The 17,466-nt window shown below is 45.4% G+C and overlaps 1 protein-coding gene across 3 annotated transcripts in view; it reads right to left on the minus strand.

Annotated features, from left to right (window-relative positions):
* Positions 1 to 17,466, minus strand: part of kat5b (K(lysine) acetyltransferase 5b) — a 45,257-nt gene that overhangs the window by 12,897 nt on the left and 14,894 nt on the right. For 2 of the 3 annotated variants that reach the window (XM_060912120.1, XM_060912118.1), the window contains 6 exons: positions 12,262 to 12,432; positions 12,048 to 12,119; positions 9,951 to 10,013; positions 4,123 to 4,371; positions 2,228 to 2,317; positions 1,065 to 1,205 (listed from right to left, as the gene is read on the minus strand). In XM_060912120.1, coding sequence (XP_060768103.1) covers positions 1,065 to 1,205; positions 2,228 to 2,317; positions 4,123 to 4,371; positions 9,951 to 10,013; positions 12,048 to 12,119; positions 12,262 to 12,432 — 786 coding nt within the window. The remainder of the gene's footprint in view (positions 1 to 1,064; positions 1,206 to 2,227; positions 2,318 to 4,122; positions 4,372 to 9,950; positions 10,014 to 12,047; positions 12,120 to 12,261; positions 12,433 to 17,466) is intronic. The other variant, XM_060912119.1, reaches the window with a different exon arrangement.

The raw sequence follows: 17,466 nt of genomic DNA on the forward strand, positions 1-17,466 counted from the left end.
ACGATTCGCGTGCACACAGCAACACCAATACACGGATACGCTCGACTCCGCAGGCATCCTGCGCTCCAAATCACTCCGCCCTGAACAGCGAGTGCCCTCTGGAGGGTGCGCACTCCGGCCCTGCGCAGCTCACAGAGCGCGCGAGTATAGCGCACGAGCAGTGATTCGGGACTGAGCCGCTGTGTGTGTGATCTCAGTGCATGTCGGGCATGCGCGTCACTTACCACTTGCAAGTGGAAGGATGGCAAGCCTAAAGACAATCATAACTACACAATGGGCAGTATTTGCATCAGTATTTGCAGTATTTTCATACTTTTATACTCTTTAATGAAAGGTGATACAAGGCGGAAGTCCGCGCCGTTTTTCAGCAGTCGCGTCACATGACCAACGCCAGCGAATCAGGAAGGTGGATGTCACAGTGACGTTGTCCAATGACGACGCCAGCTAGAGCTCAGCACAGCGTATCCTCAATGTTTACACAGCATCGGACCAGACACGATCTGGATTGAATACGTGGACCCTGGCGGATTCCCGTTTCCCGGCGTTTTAATGTAAACGGACAGTGCATCCGCGAAGAAAACGAAACAGATACGGTCTAATGTAAACTTGGCCTTAAAGTGAACATGCACACCAAATTCTGGCTTTTATGTTTAAACACAAAGGATGGACCAATTTCATTGATGCATTACTTTTAAGCCTTCCGGGTGCATAATTATGATCTACAAGAAGCAGCCTTTATCTGTAATTCTTACCCTGATCATTTTAAATCTTATTTTTGGCTTTTTGGTCTATTCATTTCTGACTGAGGGTTTTTTTTTTCCTCATGAATGGAAAAGGATTGTTGGTTTGTGACCGGGGCAACGGACGGAAATGGAAATTTTATAAAACACACTGGATTTTCAAATGCTCATAACTTTTTTTTTTAAAGACATATTTACAAAATTAAACAAGTTTCCAATTCAGATCTTCACGCTCTTTAATTTGATACATCACACAACCCTGACAACTACTTTTTTAAAAAATGGCCCGTCATTACTAATTATAATCAGCGTTCTTTAACTTACCTTAGAAAAGTAGCCAACTATATGGAAGCCCTTGGAGTCATATTCAGTCATTACATAAAAAAGGAAGGGGTCTGTGTCGTAGTACAGGGTCTTATGGTCCAGAAAGCATTTTGCCAATAAACACAAGTTCTGTGAATATGTCTAAAAAGAAACAAGAGAATACAAAAGGTTTATAAAAATGTATATAAAAGCAATGAGCTTTGAATCCACAACATACAATTGCCTAAAATAATTGTTTTTGCTTTCAAACTGCTTGGTAAGTGATGAGAATGTTGTCAGTAATATTTGATTTAAATATTGCCAACCAATATTTAATATTGACAGAGGGCAACACTTTATGCCAGACCTGGGCATTTTACAGCCCGCGGACCGCATCCGGCCCTTTGGTTCATTCTGACCGGCCCGCGTAAGGTTAATTAGAAATTACAAAATAAACGCATTTTCTAATTTTACCTCATGCATGGACTGAATGTGCATTGCTTTTTATTTTGAAGTTGTGTTCAACAAAAACGCAATGCGCACGACATGAACATGACATGAAATCCCACGAAACCTAATCCCGCGATAACTACTTCCGTAATTTGTCCAGACCAACCACAAACTTGTACGTCATCCTTCAAACAGTCCAGCCAATCATAGTGTGACGTCACCAGCAGGTACCGGAGCCCGAGCCGATCTGTAGATCTGATACCTACACCGAATCAACACGGCATCATTATTAGAATATGATGTATCTTGCTTGATATTTGGAGTAGAAAGACAATATTGTGATGTCTTTATTGTGTTTTGGAGTGAATGTGACTGAAAAAAAAAAAAAGTAAACGTTCACATTTTGTTAACCATTGTTTTGGGAAATTTGATTGAATAAATGACATTTTTTGTAAGGCAACCTCGTTTTTTACATACTCTTACCAGTCTTAGCAGTTTGTAAAAACAAATGTTATTTACTGCTTTATATAAAGGAATACAATTAATAGTATGCAGAATTTAGTTCAGCCTTTTGGTCCGGCCCTCCACAAAATTTTCTGTTTCTCATGTGGCCCCATGGAAAAAATAATTGCCCACCCCTGCTTTATGCTAACCCAAGATTCGTTTTGGTTTGGATGGCAAAATCTGGTAGTCAATTAGTGATATATTACAAGACATTGAAGAAATCTAGTTACCTTGTTTTTCCTGCCGTCAATCTCAAAGAAAGAGATGGTCCCTTTACGGTAGATTTCATTTCCTGGTGGATGTCGGAGATTGCATTTTGTCTGCTCACAACAAAAACATCGTAATTACCTACTGACCATGTACGAAACAACCAAAGCATTTCTCAGCATTACATGTGAGTAAAGTGTTCTAACTAAAACTACACAGGTTAAAACCATGCAATTATAATAAACATTCTATATTACTACATCATTTGTAAAAATAATAAATATCTATCTATTTAAATATCACCTTTAATGCAGTTAAATTAGTGCAAAGTTCAAAAAAGATCCCACACACACACACAACGTTGACCAACAGAAAAATAATTTAGGACCGTTTAATATTAAAACAACTTACAGTAGCTGTATTTTTTTTTTTTTTTGCACTGCTGCCTGACTGGTTTGTGGTGCAGGAGCTCTCTTTCATTACAGTTTACTCAGGTTTTTGTTTTTAAACAGTACGATATGAAATTTCTCATATATTGCATGTAAGGTGCACTACACTGATCATTTCTCTATGAAGGCCTTCATCCATTTTGAATTTCTGTTAATATTTAACTTTTATTCACCAAAGGCAAAGTGAATACGGTGAATAACAACCGAGACGAAGTCGTTATTATTCACCGAGCCTGAGGCAGATAACGGTTTTAGTATAAATACACAGGTGATTATTATTATTTTTTAAAATTATTTCAAACTTCAAAAGCGGCATGCAAATGTAATAAAGGCGCAGTGCAGACTTGTGTCACATAAAATACTTTGTTTTGAAATAAATAAATCCCAAGTCCACCTTACCTTTGAATAGTTTTAAACCAAACTTTGTAGCATCGTTAGTGCTTTTAGGAACAGCATTTTCTTTCATAAAGTTGTAATAGGCCATTTGCAGGAATTGGTCACGTGCCAATTTTCCCCATAGCAACAAGCCCGTGGTGGGCAAGCTAACTTGACATTCCTTGGCAACCATAAGAGTTTGACTGGTGATGCGAAGCAATCTATTTCTATAATAGCTGTTTTTACCTTTTCTACTGTCTTTTTTGACCCGAATTTTCGTGTGTACTTGGAAAAAGGTTTGTGGTTTTAACTTCTGTCGTAAGTTAAAGCGAATCAATAGCCGCAAAAGAGTTTTTTGGACTCAAGTTGGTCGCCGCCGAAAGAAATCCACGTGCGAAATGGGTATGTTTATAACTTATAATATCTCCTTTTCTACCTTTATCATTCGCTTAATGTGTGAAAATTCTTGAAAATAGATAGATATATCCACCATTTCACACGTGAATTTCTTTCGGCGGCGACCAACTTGAGTCCAAAAAAACTCTCTTTTACAGCCAATGATTCGCTTTAACTTACGACAGAAGTTAAAACCACAAACTTTTTCCAAGTACACATGAAAATTCGGGTAAAAAAAAAAAAAAAAAAGACAGTAGAAAAGGTAAACACCGCTATTATAGAATTGGATTGCTTTGCATCGCCAGTCAAACTCTTATGGTTGTCAAGGAATGTCAAGTTAGCTTGCCCACCACAGGCTTGTTGCTATGGGGAAAACTGACACGTGACCAATTCCTGCTATTCTTCCTCACTTACAGTGACCGCCATTTTGCCGAGTCACTCGAGATGATTATCAAGAAACAGTATGAGTTTCTTGACCAATCAGCACATACAATTTTCTATAAATGACCTGTGTATTTTGAAGGCTGTACTTCTAGGAGTTACTACCCCTCAGACGAACAGCATTTTTTTTCCATTATAAAAGACGTCGAAACATTTTAGTACCATTATATAAACAGGACACACTAATTACACAGAAGTGAAGCAGCAGTAAGACACCAAAACCCCAAGCCAATCATGCTTTTGGTGTACAAACATACCAAATGCCTCTGCAGACACTTAAGGCTCTTGAGGTACTTGAGGCAGAACTCGCAGAGGTAGAGGATGGGCAGTGTGGTCAGCTCCTGTGGGTACGGGGAAAAGTACCAGGGCTTGAGTCGATGGCGGCCTAGCTCTATGCAGTCTATGTTCTTCATTCGCGTGATGATATCGTCATGGCTGCGGTCAGACACCAGACTCCCGGTCATACGTGGCGCAGAAGGGATACCGTCCGAGCTGTCCTGCGAGTCCTGACATTGCACAACGGGGATATTAGAGAGAGAGAACAGAACACAGTGTGACCACATCACTAAATCCCACTTCATGCACACGTTAAGAAATGGCTGACTCAAATTAAATACCTCTCAACTCAGGTTTACTGCGGTCTTAATTCTAACTGTCCTAGCCGCTAAATCCATGATACAGTTTGCGCTGAATAAAAACTTATAATTCTCCGAAATGAAAACGCTGGTTACGAATGTAACCGTGGTTCTATGACTAAGTGGAAGACCGCCAGGGCGGTGCTGAAAGCACTAGTGGAAGGATCTTTGCATCCGCGCGTTTCAAGAGTCGCATACAAAAGTTGTCGTGACGTATGACGTGCCTGCCTATATAAGGCAACATCCCACGTCATTTGGCCTCAAGATCATTCTCGCGCAATCCAAGTGACCAAAGACCCTGGCGGTCTTCCACTTAGTCATAGAACCACGGTTACATTCGTAACCAGCGTTCTATTTCCTTCACTCCAGACCGCCAGGGCAGTGCTGAAAGCACTAGTGGAAGACGAATACCAACCCAGTCACGAGGACTTCAGAAGAGCATCACCACCTTCTGGAAGAACAGCTGCACACAGCAATGGCATGGATGCAACATTTAGCCTGTAGTACCGGGCAAAAGTACATGTATTGGACCAAGTTGCAGCAGCACAAATGTCAGAGAGTGGTACACCCTGGAGAGCTGCCCATGATGTTGCCTGAGCACGCGTCGAATGGCAGCGGACAGGAGAGGGTACAGTACGTCCCATAGATTCATAGGCATGGGTGATTGCCTCCACAACCCAACGGGAGAGCCGCTGCTTGGACAGAGGCCTTCCTCTCGGAGCGCCACCAAAACAAACAAACAATTGGTCTGTCGTACGAAAGGCTGCCGTCCTATCAAAATAAAGCCTCAGAGCCCTGACAGGACACAACTCAGCACGCAAGTCCGTCCTGTCCGCCGGTATAGCAGTCAGCAAAATCGGCTGGTTGCTAAACTGGGGAGATAAGACTTTCGGGAGGAAAGCTGGGTTAGGCCACAATGAAACACTGTCAAACATAGGGCCCCAACGAAGACAAACAGTACTCACTTAGGGGGCATGTAGCTCACTCACACGCCGGGCTGTTGTGATGGCAAGGAGAAAAGCTGTTTTAACAGATAGCCACTTCATGTCAGCTCATAAGGAGGCAAGCAAAGGGATTCGAGCACAGTGTTCAGATCCCATGACGGACTCCGCACAAAATGAGGAGGATTAAGACGAACTGCCCCTCTCAAAAAGGCTACCACCAGCCGGTGGGACCCAAGTGAAACACCTCCAACCTCTGAATGGTGGGCTGTTAGTGCTGCAACATACACCTTAAGTGTAGATGCAGCCCTGCCAAGCTCTAAAAGGTGCTGCAGGAAATCTAAAATCTGTGGAACAGAGCAGCTTAGGGGGTCAATGTTGCGTTCCGCACACCAATCACAGAACACCTTCCACTTGCCTGCATACAAGCGTCGGGTAGATTCTGCACGTGCGTTCACCAGTGTTCCTGGTCCCTTCTGAACACTCCAGTAGTAGCCCCGGGGCCCCAAGGGCCACACCCAGAGCTTCAGGCGTTCGGGACATGGGTGTTGAATCCTGCCCTCCATCTGCGTCAGCAAGTCGGGCCTGCTGGGCAGCTGACAAGGGGGTCCCACTAGTAGTGACAGCAGGAGCTGGAACCATGGCCTGGATGGCCAATGAGGAGCTATCAATAGCACATATTGACTGTGATCGTGCACACGGCAGACAGTCCTCCACAACAGTGGTAGAGGGGGAAAGGCATAAAGGATGGCCCTCGGCCAGTCGTGGGCCAGAGCATCCTGGCCCAACGCTGCCGTTTCTTCTCCCAAGAAAAACCATGTCAGACAATGAGTTGTCTGACTGCTCGCAAACAGGTCCACAGTTGCTCTCCCATAGGTTTTCCAGATCTGTTCCACCGTGTCTGGATGCAGTCTCCAATCCCCTTGAGACACCTTGCCGCGTGACAGAGCATCTGCCACACTGTTTAGGCATCCAGGTAGATAAGATGCCCTTATGGAAAGGAGGTTGTCCTGAGCCCATACTAGGAGACTGTGAGCCACCTGAAGCGCAGCTACAGACCTTGTGCCCCCCTGATGATTGATATAGAAAACAGTTGCCACATTGTCTGTACGTACCAATACATGTTTGCCCCACAGCACTTCCTGAAAGTGGCGCAATGTCAGAAACACCGCCATCAACTCCAGTGTGCTGATGTGGGACGTGCGCCACGGAGCAGGCCAGGTGCCGTTCACACCTTGCCGACGCCAGACTCCACCCCAACCCATGAGGGAAGCATCTGTCCAGATAACCTCCCACCGTCCCGGTGGGGGACCAAGTGGAACTCCACGAGTGAGAAAGTGTGCCTGGGACCAAGGTCTTAGCGTGAGCATGCAACAGCGTGTTATTCTCACCCTCATGTGCCTGTCTCGCACTGGACACAGACGCAGTTGAAGAAGCCATCTCTGAAAAGCCCTTAGCCACAGAAGACCCAGAGGAATGACTACTGAAGCCGCTGTGAGTTTCCCCAACAGCTGAAGGAGAGAAATGTAACGCCGAGTTCCCCCGACATGAAGGTGGTTCACGCCAGTGAGAATTGAACTTATTCTGTCTGGCGTGGGACTGGCCAGCATAGTGTTCGAATCCAGGGCAAGGCCGATGAAACATGTTGCCTGGACTGGGACCAGTTTGCACTTCCTCTGGTTCACCCTGAACCGTAATGTGTAGTAGCAACCGGTGAGCATGTTCCCTGGCCTGTTCGGGCAATGCCGCACAAAGAAGCCGGCCGTCCAAGTAAGGGAGCACTCTTAAATCTAAAATCGGCCTGAACCCGCAGTCTTTCTTTGGAACGAGAAAAACTGGAAAGAAACCCCCTGGGTGAACAATGGGGTCGACCATCTCTATGGCTCCTTTTTGTAGCAACAACTGAACTTCTCTCGACAAGGCTTCTGCCTGTCTTGGATTGGTTATAACTGTCTGCCTCACACCCGAATGCATTGGTGGCCGGCGGCAGAATTGCAGGCGGTACCCTTCTGAAAGGGTGGTGAGTAGCCATTGGTTGGTTGTTATTTCGCACCAACGTGCTAGCTGGCTGCCTGTAAAAACTCCTGCCACTGGCCCTGACCCGTCAGTGGTCCTGTCTACGTTTTTCGGAAGGGATGGGGGGGGCGACAACGGCGGGGAGGACCAGTCTGTCGAAGAGGGCAAAAACTCACGTGTCGCTGAGTGCCACCCTGCCTGGCCGAGGGAGATGGGGGATTGGGGGCCTGCTGCTGGGGTCGATGGGGAGACCTTTGTGCAGCTCTAGGGGCCACATGCCTAAAGCGTGAGGCAGAAGGGTTTGGCGGGGCTCTGAAGGTGGGTGCTACGCCCACATGACGGGAGCGAGACTCTGTAACAGACACATGTCTGTCAAGGGCCTCTTGTGCTGCTGGCCCAAAGACCTGTCCAGGTGCCAGTGGGAGGTGTCTCAGGTTGTTCCTGCATACTTCTGGCAGAGGCGATTGAGCCAGCCACACTTGTCGACGGGCTTGCAGCAAGGTGCCCAAGGTAGTGCCACATTGGTTGGCAATGACACCCATAGCCTGCAGTGCAAGTTCCAGTACCTCAGCCACCAGTGGGTCTGCCGATGTGTTGAGTGTCGAGTGCAGCATAACAAGCATGTGTGCCAGCGGGTTAGACACCCTGCCAAGAAAGGCAGTAGAGTTGTAAGCACGAGAAAGTAGCTCATCTGTGCGGCGGCACTCAGCATTAGAGCAACTCACCTGCTCCTGAAGTGCTTCATCGGGAGACACAATGAGCGAAGCAATGCTTGATTCAACTACTGGCATGCTACCCAAGCCAACAGCACCGGGGTCCTGCATCGCCGCAAGCATGCAAGACATCTAGTCTGGACGGGCAGGTTTTGTAGCAGCCTCCAGGGCAGAGGCCACCACAGAAGTAAAGTCACAACACTGTGGAATTACCAGAGAGGCACGCTGAACACGGTGCAGGAACATGTTCTCCGATCCAGTAGGAGGCGCTGGGGTGTCCAACTGCAAAGTGCAAGCAAAACCTTCAGTGTGGCCTCCACCGAACCCACCACTGAGGCAGACTCCCCAGATCGCCCAGAGGTAACATCACTGCCCAAATCACGGGGCTCAACACCTGGCAGGACTTCACTTGGTGGCTGCGCCGAGGAAGAAGGCTGACTGAAAAAGGTGTCTGTGGCTGCCTCAGACATCACTTCCTCTTGGTCAGGTGGCTGAGAACATGAGCCAACGGGTGACAAGGAGGCAGGCGGTGCAGGCTGTTCCTCTACAGTACCTACCTGTGCCCCTGCTGTAGGGGGTGGCCTTGCAAGCAGAGGCAGCAGACGCTCCACTGCAGATGAGAGCAGTTCCACTTTACGCTCTAACTCAGAAGACTTAGATTTTTTGCGCTGTTTTGCATGCACTGGTGGTGAAAGCTTACGCTTACGCTGTGTCTGAGAATCTGAGAGCAGAAAACTGCTAGACGCATGTTCCACACCAGCCAACCGCACCTGTCTAACAGTAAGCGGCATTAACGCACAGGAAGGGCATGGATCAGACATTGCCTCCCTTAGATGTTGCATGCCAAGGCACTCCGCGCAGCGATCATGTGCATCCAGCACCTCCATTAGATTGGGGCAAGTGGAACACCTCACTGAATCCATCTCAGTGTCTACTCACCCGCGATTTTTTTTTTTTAGAAAAGAAGCAAGGTGTAGCGCTGCTTGCTAGCCTGGCAACCAAGGCTAGCGAGTTCGCAAGCGCAGCTTTACCGCTACAGACAACGATTTACTAGCAACCAGAAACCGATGCTCACGTAAAGTTGTAAGTACACGTTAACGTTATTGGCAACCAATTCGCTAACTCACTCAACACTGACAAACCTGCCGGCAACCGAGCAGTTTGTGACAAGACCGATATAATAGACGCCCCTGAAAACTTGGCAGCCAAGATTCAGTGACTATCGATACATAAAACAAGTTACCTTAGCGACCAAACAGCTCGCGTGGAGTCGAGTCCCACTGAAGTCCTCTTCAGTCACGAGCTGCACTGTAGATTGTTGCAGGTATTCCCACAGTTAACTGATAACACACACAGAATTCCAATAGAAAAGATGCGATTCCAACGCGAGAAAAAAAAGAGGCCAAATGACGTGGGATGTTGCCTTATATAGGCAGGCACGTCATACGTCACGAGATGACAACTTTTGTATGCGACTCGAAACGTGCGGATGCAAAGATCCTTCCACTAGTGCTTTCAGCACCACCCTGGCGGTCTGGAGTGAAGGAAATAGAACTTATGTTGTTTACTTACAATAATTAACTGTTAATTTCCTGCTAGCTCTTGATCGTTGCCCCCTACACTTAAAAAGATGGTACAGCCCTGCACTTTGTTAGGTTGAGGACACTCAAATGAGATGGTCTCTGATGTTACTGGACCCATCTCGTTATTACAGAGCCCTGTTCACTACCCTCTGACTGTCACATAGCAAAACAGACAATGATAAATAAATGAGACGGACCTCTCCTGGCGGCAGAAAGCCACTGGTGCTGCGAGGGCTGTTATACTGGAATACCTTTATCATCTATCAGAAAAACACAAGGGGTTGCAAAAGGCTTTGGGACACTTGCATTTGACACGGGAGGAAGAAAGGTTACAGCAAAACAAACCGAAATCTTAAAAGAAACTTCATTTTTTTAATGCTTAAATCTCAAATCACTCACGTCTAGTGCATTTTTAAAATTTTTAACACACACTTCCCGATATTGAGAAAGGTCCTGTTTACTCAAAACTCAATTATAGAGTAGTAGTACACTACCGTTCAAAAGTTTGGGGTCACTTTGAAATGTCCTTATTTTTGAAAGAAAAGCACTGTTCTTTTCAATGAAGATCACTTTAAACTAATCAGAAATCCACTTTATACATTGCTAATGTGGTAAATGACTATTCTAGCTGCAAATGTCTGGTTTTTGGTGCAATATCTCCATAGGTGTATAGAGGCCCATTTCCAGCAACTATCACTCCAGTGTTCTAATGGTACAATGTGTTTGCTCATTGCCTCAGAAGGCTAAAGCTGGGCATACACTGTGTGATTTTTTCAATTGCGGTATTCAGCTGCTGCTCACACTGTATGAGTGAATCGCAGGGGTAAACAGCACGCAGCTTACGATTCCTGTTCCCACACTATACGATCCGATGCTCAGGATTTCAAACAGGTTTGATTTTCATCCGATCGATCGGGAGGAGGTCACGAGGTGTTAATCGCTTGTCATTACCCCATGTATACTACACGATCCGAGACGCACGACTGAGCCAAAAGTCGGCCCGATCTCCAAAATAGTGTCAAAATCGGGCCAAAAATCGCAGTGTATGCCCAGCATAATGGATGATTAGAAAACCCTTGTACAATCATGCTAGCACAGCTGAAAACAGTTTAGCTCTTTAGAGAAGCTATAAAACTGACCTTCCTTTGAGCAGATTGAGTTTCTGGAGCATCACATTTGTGGGGTCGATTAAATGCTCAAAATGGCCAGAAAAATGTCTTGACTATATTTTCTATTCATTTTACAACTTATGGTGGGAAATAAAAAAGTGTGACTTTTCATGGAAAACACAAAATTGTCTGGGTGACCCCAAACTTTTGAACGGTAGTGTATATTTTTTAAACACTTAAGCCAAACATTTTTGCATAAATCCTTAAAGTAAATAAATCTCAAACTGGCATAATTCTTTCCTTCAGATGGGACTGTTTTCCAAGAGAGAAGAATTTATTTATGCATAAATAACAGGATTTATTTTGTCCCGTGATGCTCCAGTGTTAGAAAATGGAATAATGTGCTACAGGAACAGATTTGGTAAGATTTTACCCTTCATGATACCCTCTATGCAACTTTAAGACCTGTGTAGAATTAAATGCGTGTTAGGTAGTTGTTGCATTTTCAGCATTTAAACACTCAAATACATGGAGTTTAGAGTCAGCTTTTTTTCTCAATACTGCAAAATGTGTCAAAAATTTATTCATTTCTTTAGTCAATCATATATTTTACTGTGAAACTGAAAAACAAATTAAAAAAAAAAAAAAAAAAAAACACACTGGAATATTCCTGTAAAATAAAAACCTTGTTGTTGTAACCTACTAAGGACAGAATGGGGTTTAATTTCTGGTCTTTATTCTGAACGGATTTCTTAAAATGCGCGATTTGAGTTCATGCATGCTGTTGGTCCTATGTAGGTCTTACGGAGCACGGTCACGAGTAGCTTTAACAGTGTGTTTAAGCCTCTCCTGGTGCTCAATGTAACTGTAATCTAAACCTAATTTCCATTTGTCCTGATGAACTTCAAACTTATTTTAAACGCTGCCAGGACACTTAAAACCCAGTGTTGCCAGATGGATGAACATCTGTAAGGATATGATAATGTAATACTTAGTAAATATATTGAAACAACATGCAATAAGACTACAGTCCAAACATGAAATATGTTTCTGATAAAAAATAAACATGACATGCAGACACATGGTCTTAAATGGATAATAAGGTATCTATCTATTTTACAGTGATGTTTGATGAGGAAATCAGAAAGAACGCCGAGGATTCGGACTCTGGGTTGCGGTGTTTACCTCATCCGTGCCACAGTTTTTCCTCTTCCTGCCGGGCTGAGATGGAAGGAGACGACGCGCTGTGCCATTCTGCTACAGAACAGAAAGCAGACACACATGCACATTTAATTCTTTAATTTCAAAGAAAGCGTATCTCTGTTCATATGAAATAACAGGGTGCGAGTGGATGCCGGAGTACAGACAGACAGGACAGAGAACCCGAGCAGGGCGTTACCGTGGTGAGGGACGTGAGCTGCTCGTGCTCGTCTCTGGATTTGGTACTGAAAGTTTCCCGGACGGTGGGATACACAGACGCCTGGGAGGCCTCTGCTGAACTTGGAAGTGAAGGCACTGATGTCGCAGCAGAAACTTGCGATGCTAAGGAGACGGACTCTGCTTTCCTCTTCTGTAAGCCAAGCAGAAACAAGATCAAAACTACTTTTGTTCCTGACAAACAAGAACACTTTCACACATTTTGTTACCCTGACAATGTACGATTTTTTTCCCCCAAGCAATTTGCTAAAACAAATGGAATGGACTATATTAAGAGTCACAGTTAAAGACTTATGAACTGCACAAAAACACTTACACGTTGGCTTTCTGAATCCTGAAATCACTGTCAGGGTTAGTTTTCTTACCCTTCTTACTTTCAGTACTGTCAGCTTACATGTCAAGCGTAAAGGTGCTTCGTCCATTTTCTGCTAGTACTGATTAGTTATGTCCAATACCGTCTCATCAGAGAAAGAAATAGCAGGGCTGATGATTCTAGCTCCTTGAACATTTCCACATTTTGTAGTGCACTTAAAGGAGAACTGAAGGCAAATTTTTTTTTTATCATCAAAATTCTATTTCTCATTTTATTAAATATCGGAATGCATTTTTGATCGCTATTTTGTCACTGCTAGAGCAAGTTATGAGTGTTTGAAATATGCTCTGTAATATAATCAGTCCATATGTCAAAGCAATGGCCGTAAACGAGATTCGCGGAGACCTGTGCGAGACATCGTAGGACGGAAGTAAAACGTACAGCAGAAATCAAAGCGACCAACATCTGCCAACGTTGTCAAAAGATGCGCGCGCCCTCTTTCGAATACCGATGTAATCAAGCTGGAAGTTTTGTTTGTTTTGATAACAATCAGGAAAGTTTGAAAAAGCAGACAGTAATAGTCATTTAAACTCGTTTTTGTGCAATATTTCGTTTGGAAAACAGTTTTCAAAATGGCCGCACTGACACCTGTCTGACACTTCACATTCCGAAGTCTCGCACAAGTCTCGTAAAGATCGCGCGGATAAGCGACGCCTGCCGTGGACCAAACAAACTAAATTCAACACGGCTAAAAACCGAATAGGCTGATAAGTATTTAATTGTAATTAGTTGCCAATACGAGTCACGTTATAAGGTTACTAAAACCGAAAAGGTAATTGAATAACACATTAAGAAATAAAGCAAGTTTAAAAATGACTTCAGTTCCCCTTTAATTGGGATTATGCCATGTATCTGCAGAAAATATCCCATATTGTTATATCCACATTCACTGGACAGGAGCAATTGCGCGCTCTGATTGGCTACTCTACTACACGGCTATCAGCTCATATACCATGAGTAGAGAAAAACAAAATGGAGCGTTTTACTGAAACGAGGACAAAATATAAACTCTACTCAAACACAAAACCCCAAAAATGGTTAAGTATATAAAAGAAACCGAAATAGCTAAAAGAATATATAATGTGTCCTCCCCCCAGTATCGCCTCTTCCACACTCTAGCCCAGTCGGTGGCAATAATGCACCTTTTAAGTTGGTTTGCCAACCACCAAAAAAACCTTAAATAATAATAAGGACCCCCCCCCCCCCCCAAAAAAAATAAATAAATAAATAAATAAATAAATCTCCTCACCCCCGGTGGGGGGGTGGTATCCATGTCATCCTCAAGCTCGGGTCCTCTACCAGAGGCCTGGGAGTTTGAGGGTTCTGCGCAGTATCTTCGATGTTCCTAGGACTGCGCTCTTCTGGACTGAGGCTTCAGATGTTGTTCCTGGGATTTGCTGGAGCCATTCTCCCAGTTTGGGGGTTACTGCCCCAAGTGCCCCCACTACCACGGGGACCACGCAACCCTTGACCTTCCACATCCGTTCCAGCTGCTCTTTCAACCCTTGATACTTCTCAAGTTTCTCATGTTCCTTCTTCCTGATGTTGGCGTCAGCTGGGATCGCCACATCTATCACCACCACCCTCTTCTGCTCTTTGTCCACCACCACTATGTCTGGTTGGTTAGCCAGGATCTGTTTGTCAGTCTGGAAGCTGAAGTCCCACAGAACCTTGGCCCTGTTGTTCTCAGCCACCTTCTGTGGTATGGCCCATTGGGACTTGGGTACTTCTATTCCATACTGGTTGCAGATGTTCCTGTATACCATCCCAGCCACTTGGTTGTGCCTCTCCATGTACGCTGATCCAGCTAGCATCTTACACCCTGCTACTATGTGCTGAACTGTTTCAGGGGCTTCTTTGCACAGTCTGCATCTTGGGTCTGATCTACTCTGGTAGATCCTGGCCTCTATGGCTCTTGTGCTTATGGCCTGTTCTTGTGCTGCCATGATTAGTGCCTCTGTGCTGTCTGTCAGTCCGGCATTATCCAGCCACTGGTAGGATTTCTTGATATCAGCCACTTCCTCTATCTGACGGTGGTACATGCCATGTAGGGATTTGTCTCTCCAGGTTGTCTGTTCCTCCTCTGCACTCTCATCAGGGTTCTGCTGCCTGAGACATTCACTTAGCAGTTCATCCTTTGGGGCCATCTTTCTGATGTATTCTCGGATTTTCGATGTTTCATCCTGGACCGTGGTCTTGATGCTCACTAGCCCTCGGCCTCCCTCTTTCCGCTTAGTGTATAGTCTCAGGGTGCTGGACTTGGGGTGGAACCCTCCATGCATGGTGAGGAGCTTTCTAGTCTTGATATATGTGGCTTCTATCTCCTCCTTTGGCCAGTTTATGATACCAGCGGGGTATCTGATGACTGGTAGTGCGTACATGTTGATGGCTCGGACCTTGTTCTTACCATTCAGCTGACTTTTCAGGACCTGCCTTACTCTCTGGAGGTATCTGGCTGTGGTTGACTTCCTTGTGGCCTCTTCATGGTTTCCATTAGCCTGTGGGATGCCAAGGTACTTGTAGCTGTCTTGGATATCACCTATGTTGCCCTCTGGTAGGTCAATCCCCTCAGTCCGGATCATCTTGCCTCTCTTTGAGACCATCCGGCCACACTTGTCCAATCCGAATGACATCCCTACATCATCGCTGTAGATCCGGGTGGTGTGGATCAGCGAGTCTATTTCTCGCTCGTTCCTGGCATACAGCTTGATGTCATCCATGTAGAGCAGGTGGCTGATTGTTGCCCCACTACGGAATCGGTACCCGTAGCCGCTCTTCGTGATGATCTGACTGAGGGGGTTCAGGCCTATGCAGAACAGCAGTGGTGATAGCGCATCTCCTTGGTATATGCCGCACTTGATGTTGACTTGGGCAATGGGTTTTGAGTTGGCCTCTAGGGTTGTCTTCCACATTTCCATTGAGTTCTGGATGAAGGTCCTTAGGTTCCTGTTGATCTTATACAGTTCCAGACATTCCAGTATCCATGTGTGTGGCATTGAGTCGTAGGCTTTCTTGTAGTCAATCCAGGCAGTGCACAGGTTGGTCTGTCTCTTCTTACAGTCTCGGGCAACTGTTCTATCAAGCAGTAGCTGGTGCTTGGCTCCTCTGGTGTTACTGCCAATTCCTTTCTGTGCCTCGCTCATGTATTGAGCCACATGCTTACTCATTTTTGCCGCAATGATGCCTGACAGGGCCTTCCATGTTGTACAGAGACAGGTAATTGGCCGGTAGTTGGATGGGATGGGTCCCTTCTGGGGGTCCTTTATGATTAGGACTGTCCTGCCTTGGGTTAGCCATTCTGGGTGGGTTCCATCCCTCAGCAGCTGGTTCATCTGTGCTGCTAGGCGTTCATGGAGTGCAGTTAGCTTCTTCAGCCAGTACGTATGGATCATATCGGGGCCTGGTGCTGTCCAGCTCTTCATCTTTGACACTCTTTTTTGGACGTCTGCCATTGAGATGGTTACTGGTTCTTGTTCTGGGAGGTTGCTATGGTCAGCTCTTAGGTCCACTAACCATTGGGCATCAGTGTTGTGTGATGCCTTTCTTTACCATATGTCTTTCCAGTGGCGGCACGGTGGTGTAGTGGTTAGCGCTGTCGCCTCACAGGAAGAAGGTCCTGGGTTCGAGCCCCGGGGCCGGCGAGGGCCTTTCTGTGTGGAGTTTGCATGTTCTCCCCATGTCCGTGTGGTTTTCCTCCGGGTGCTCCGGTTTCCCCCACAGTCCAAAAGACATGCAGGTTAGGTTAACCGGTGACTCTAAATTGACCGTAGGTGTGAATGTGAGTGTGAATGGTTGTCTGTGTCTATGTGTCAGCCCTGTAATGACCTGGCGACTTGTCCAGGGTGTACCCCGCTTTTAGCCCGTAGTCAGCTGGGATAGGCTCCAGCTTGCCTGCGACCCTGTAGAAGGATAAAGCGGCTAGAGATAATGAGATGAGATGTCTTTCCAGTATTTTTCCACCTCAGCTCTTGGTGGGTCTGACCGGTTGTTGTTCCCCTGCCACTGAGAGTACACCTTGGCTGGTTCAGTGGAGAACAGCTTGTTTATTCTCCTGGCCTCTCCCTCCTTGGTGCATCTCTTCAACCAGGTGGCCAGAGCTGTTAGTCGCTGTTTGGCAGTTTTGAGTGCCTCTGGTCCCACTTCTGACACCAATATCAGCTGGATAGTACAGTGGTAACGCTCACTGACTACGATGCAGGAGATCGGGGTTCGAATCCTGGTCGGGGCATATCATCATCCAGTAAGGGTCCTTAGGCAAAACCCCTCATGATATATCAGCCTACCTCAGGAATGAGTGAAGACATAACTGATTTTATATTTTTATATATATATATATATATATATATATATATATATATATATATATATATATATATAAGCAACAAAATATGGAATAAAAGTATTGGATGGTAAGAACGCATCTTTTTTTTTTATTTTTCAAGAATTATTATTTTAGCATTTTTCACAAATTGCTCCCGTCATTGTGCCGGTTTATTTACATTCTGCCCATAGCCAGCAAGGCCATAGGGGCACCACTGATGACATTTTAACAGTCCATCATTGGTGTGTCTTGGGCTACATCCACACGACAACGGCAACGAGATGTTATTTAAAAAAATTTCGCGTCCAAATGGGCAACGATCAGTAAAATATCAGGTCCATATGGCAACGCAACGCTTGCTGAAAACGATGCAATACACATGCCACACCTCTAGGGGCGCTGTAAGACCGTCCCTTCGGAGACACCAGAACAATAGAAGTAGTAAGGACGCATGCGCATAAACTATTATGCGC

The sequence above is a fragment of the Neoarius graeffei genome, chromosome 28 (genome assembly GCF_027579695.1).
Source record: "Neoarius graeffei isolate fNeoGra1 chromosome 28, fNeoGra1.pri, whole genome shotgun sequence".
In the NCBI taxonomy this organism is placed as follows: Eukaryota; Metazoa; Chordata; class Actinopteri; order Siluriformes; family Ariidae; genus Neoarius; species Neoarius graeffei.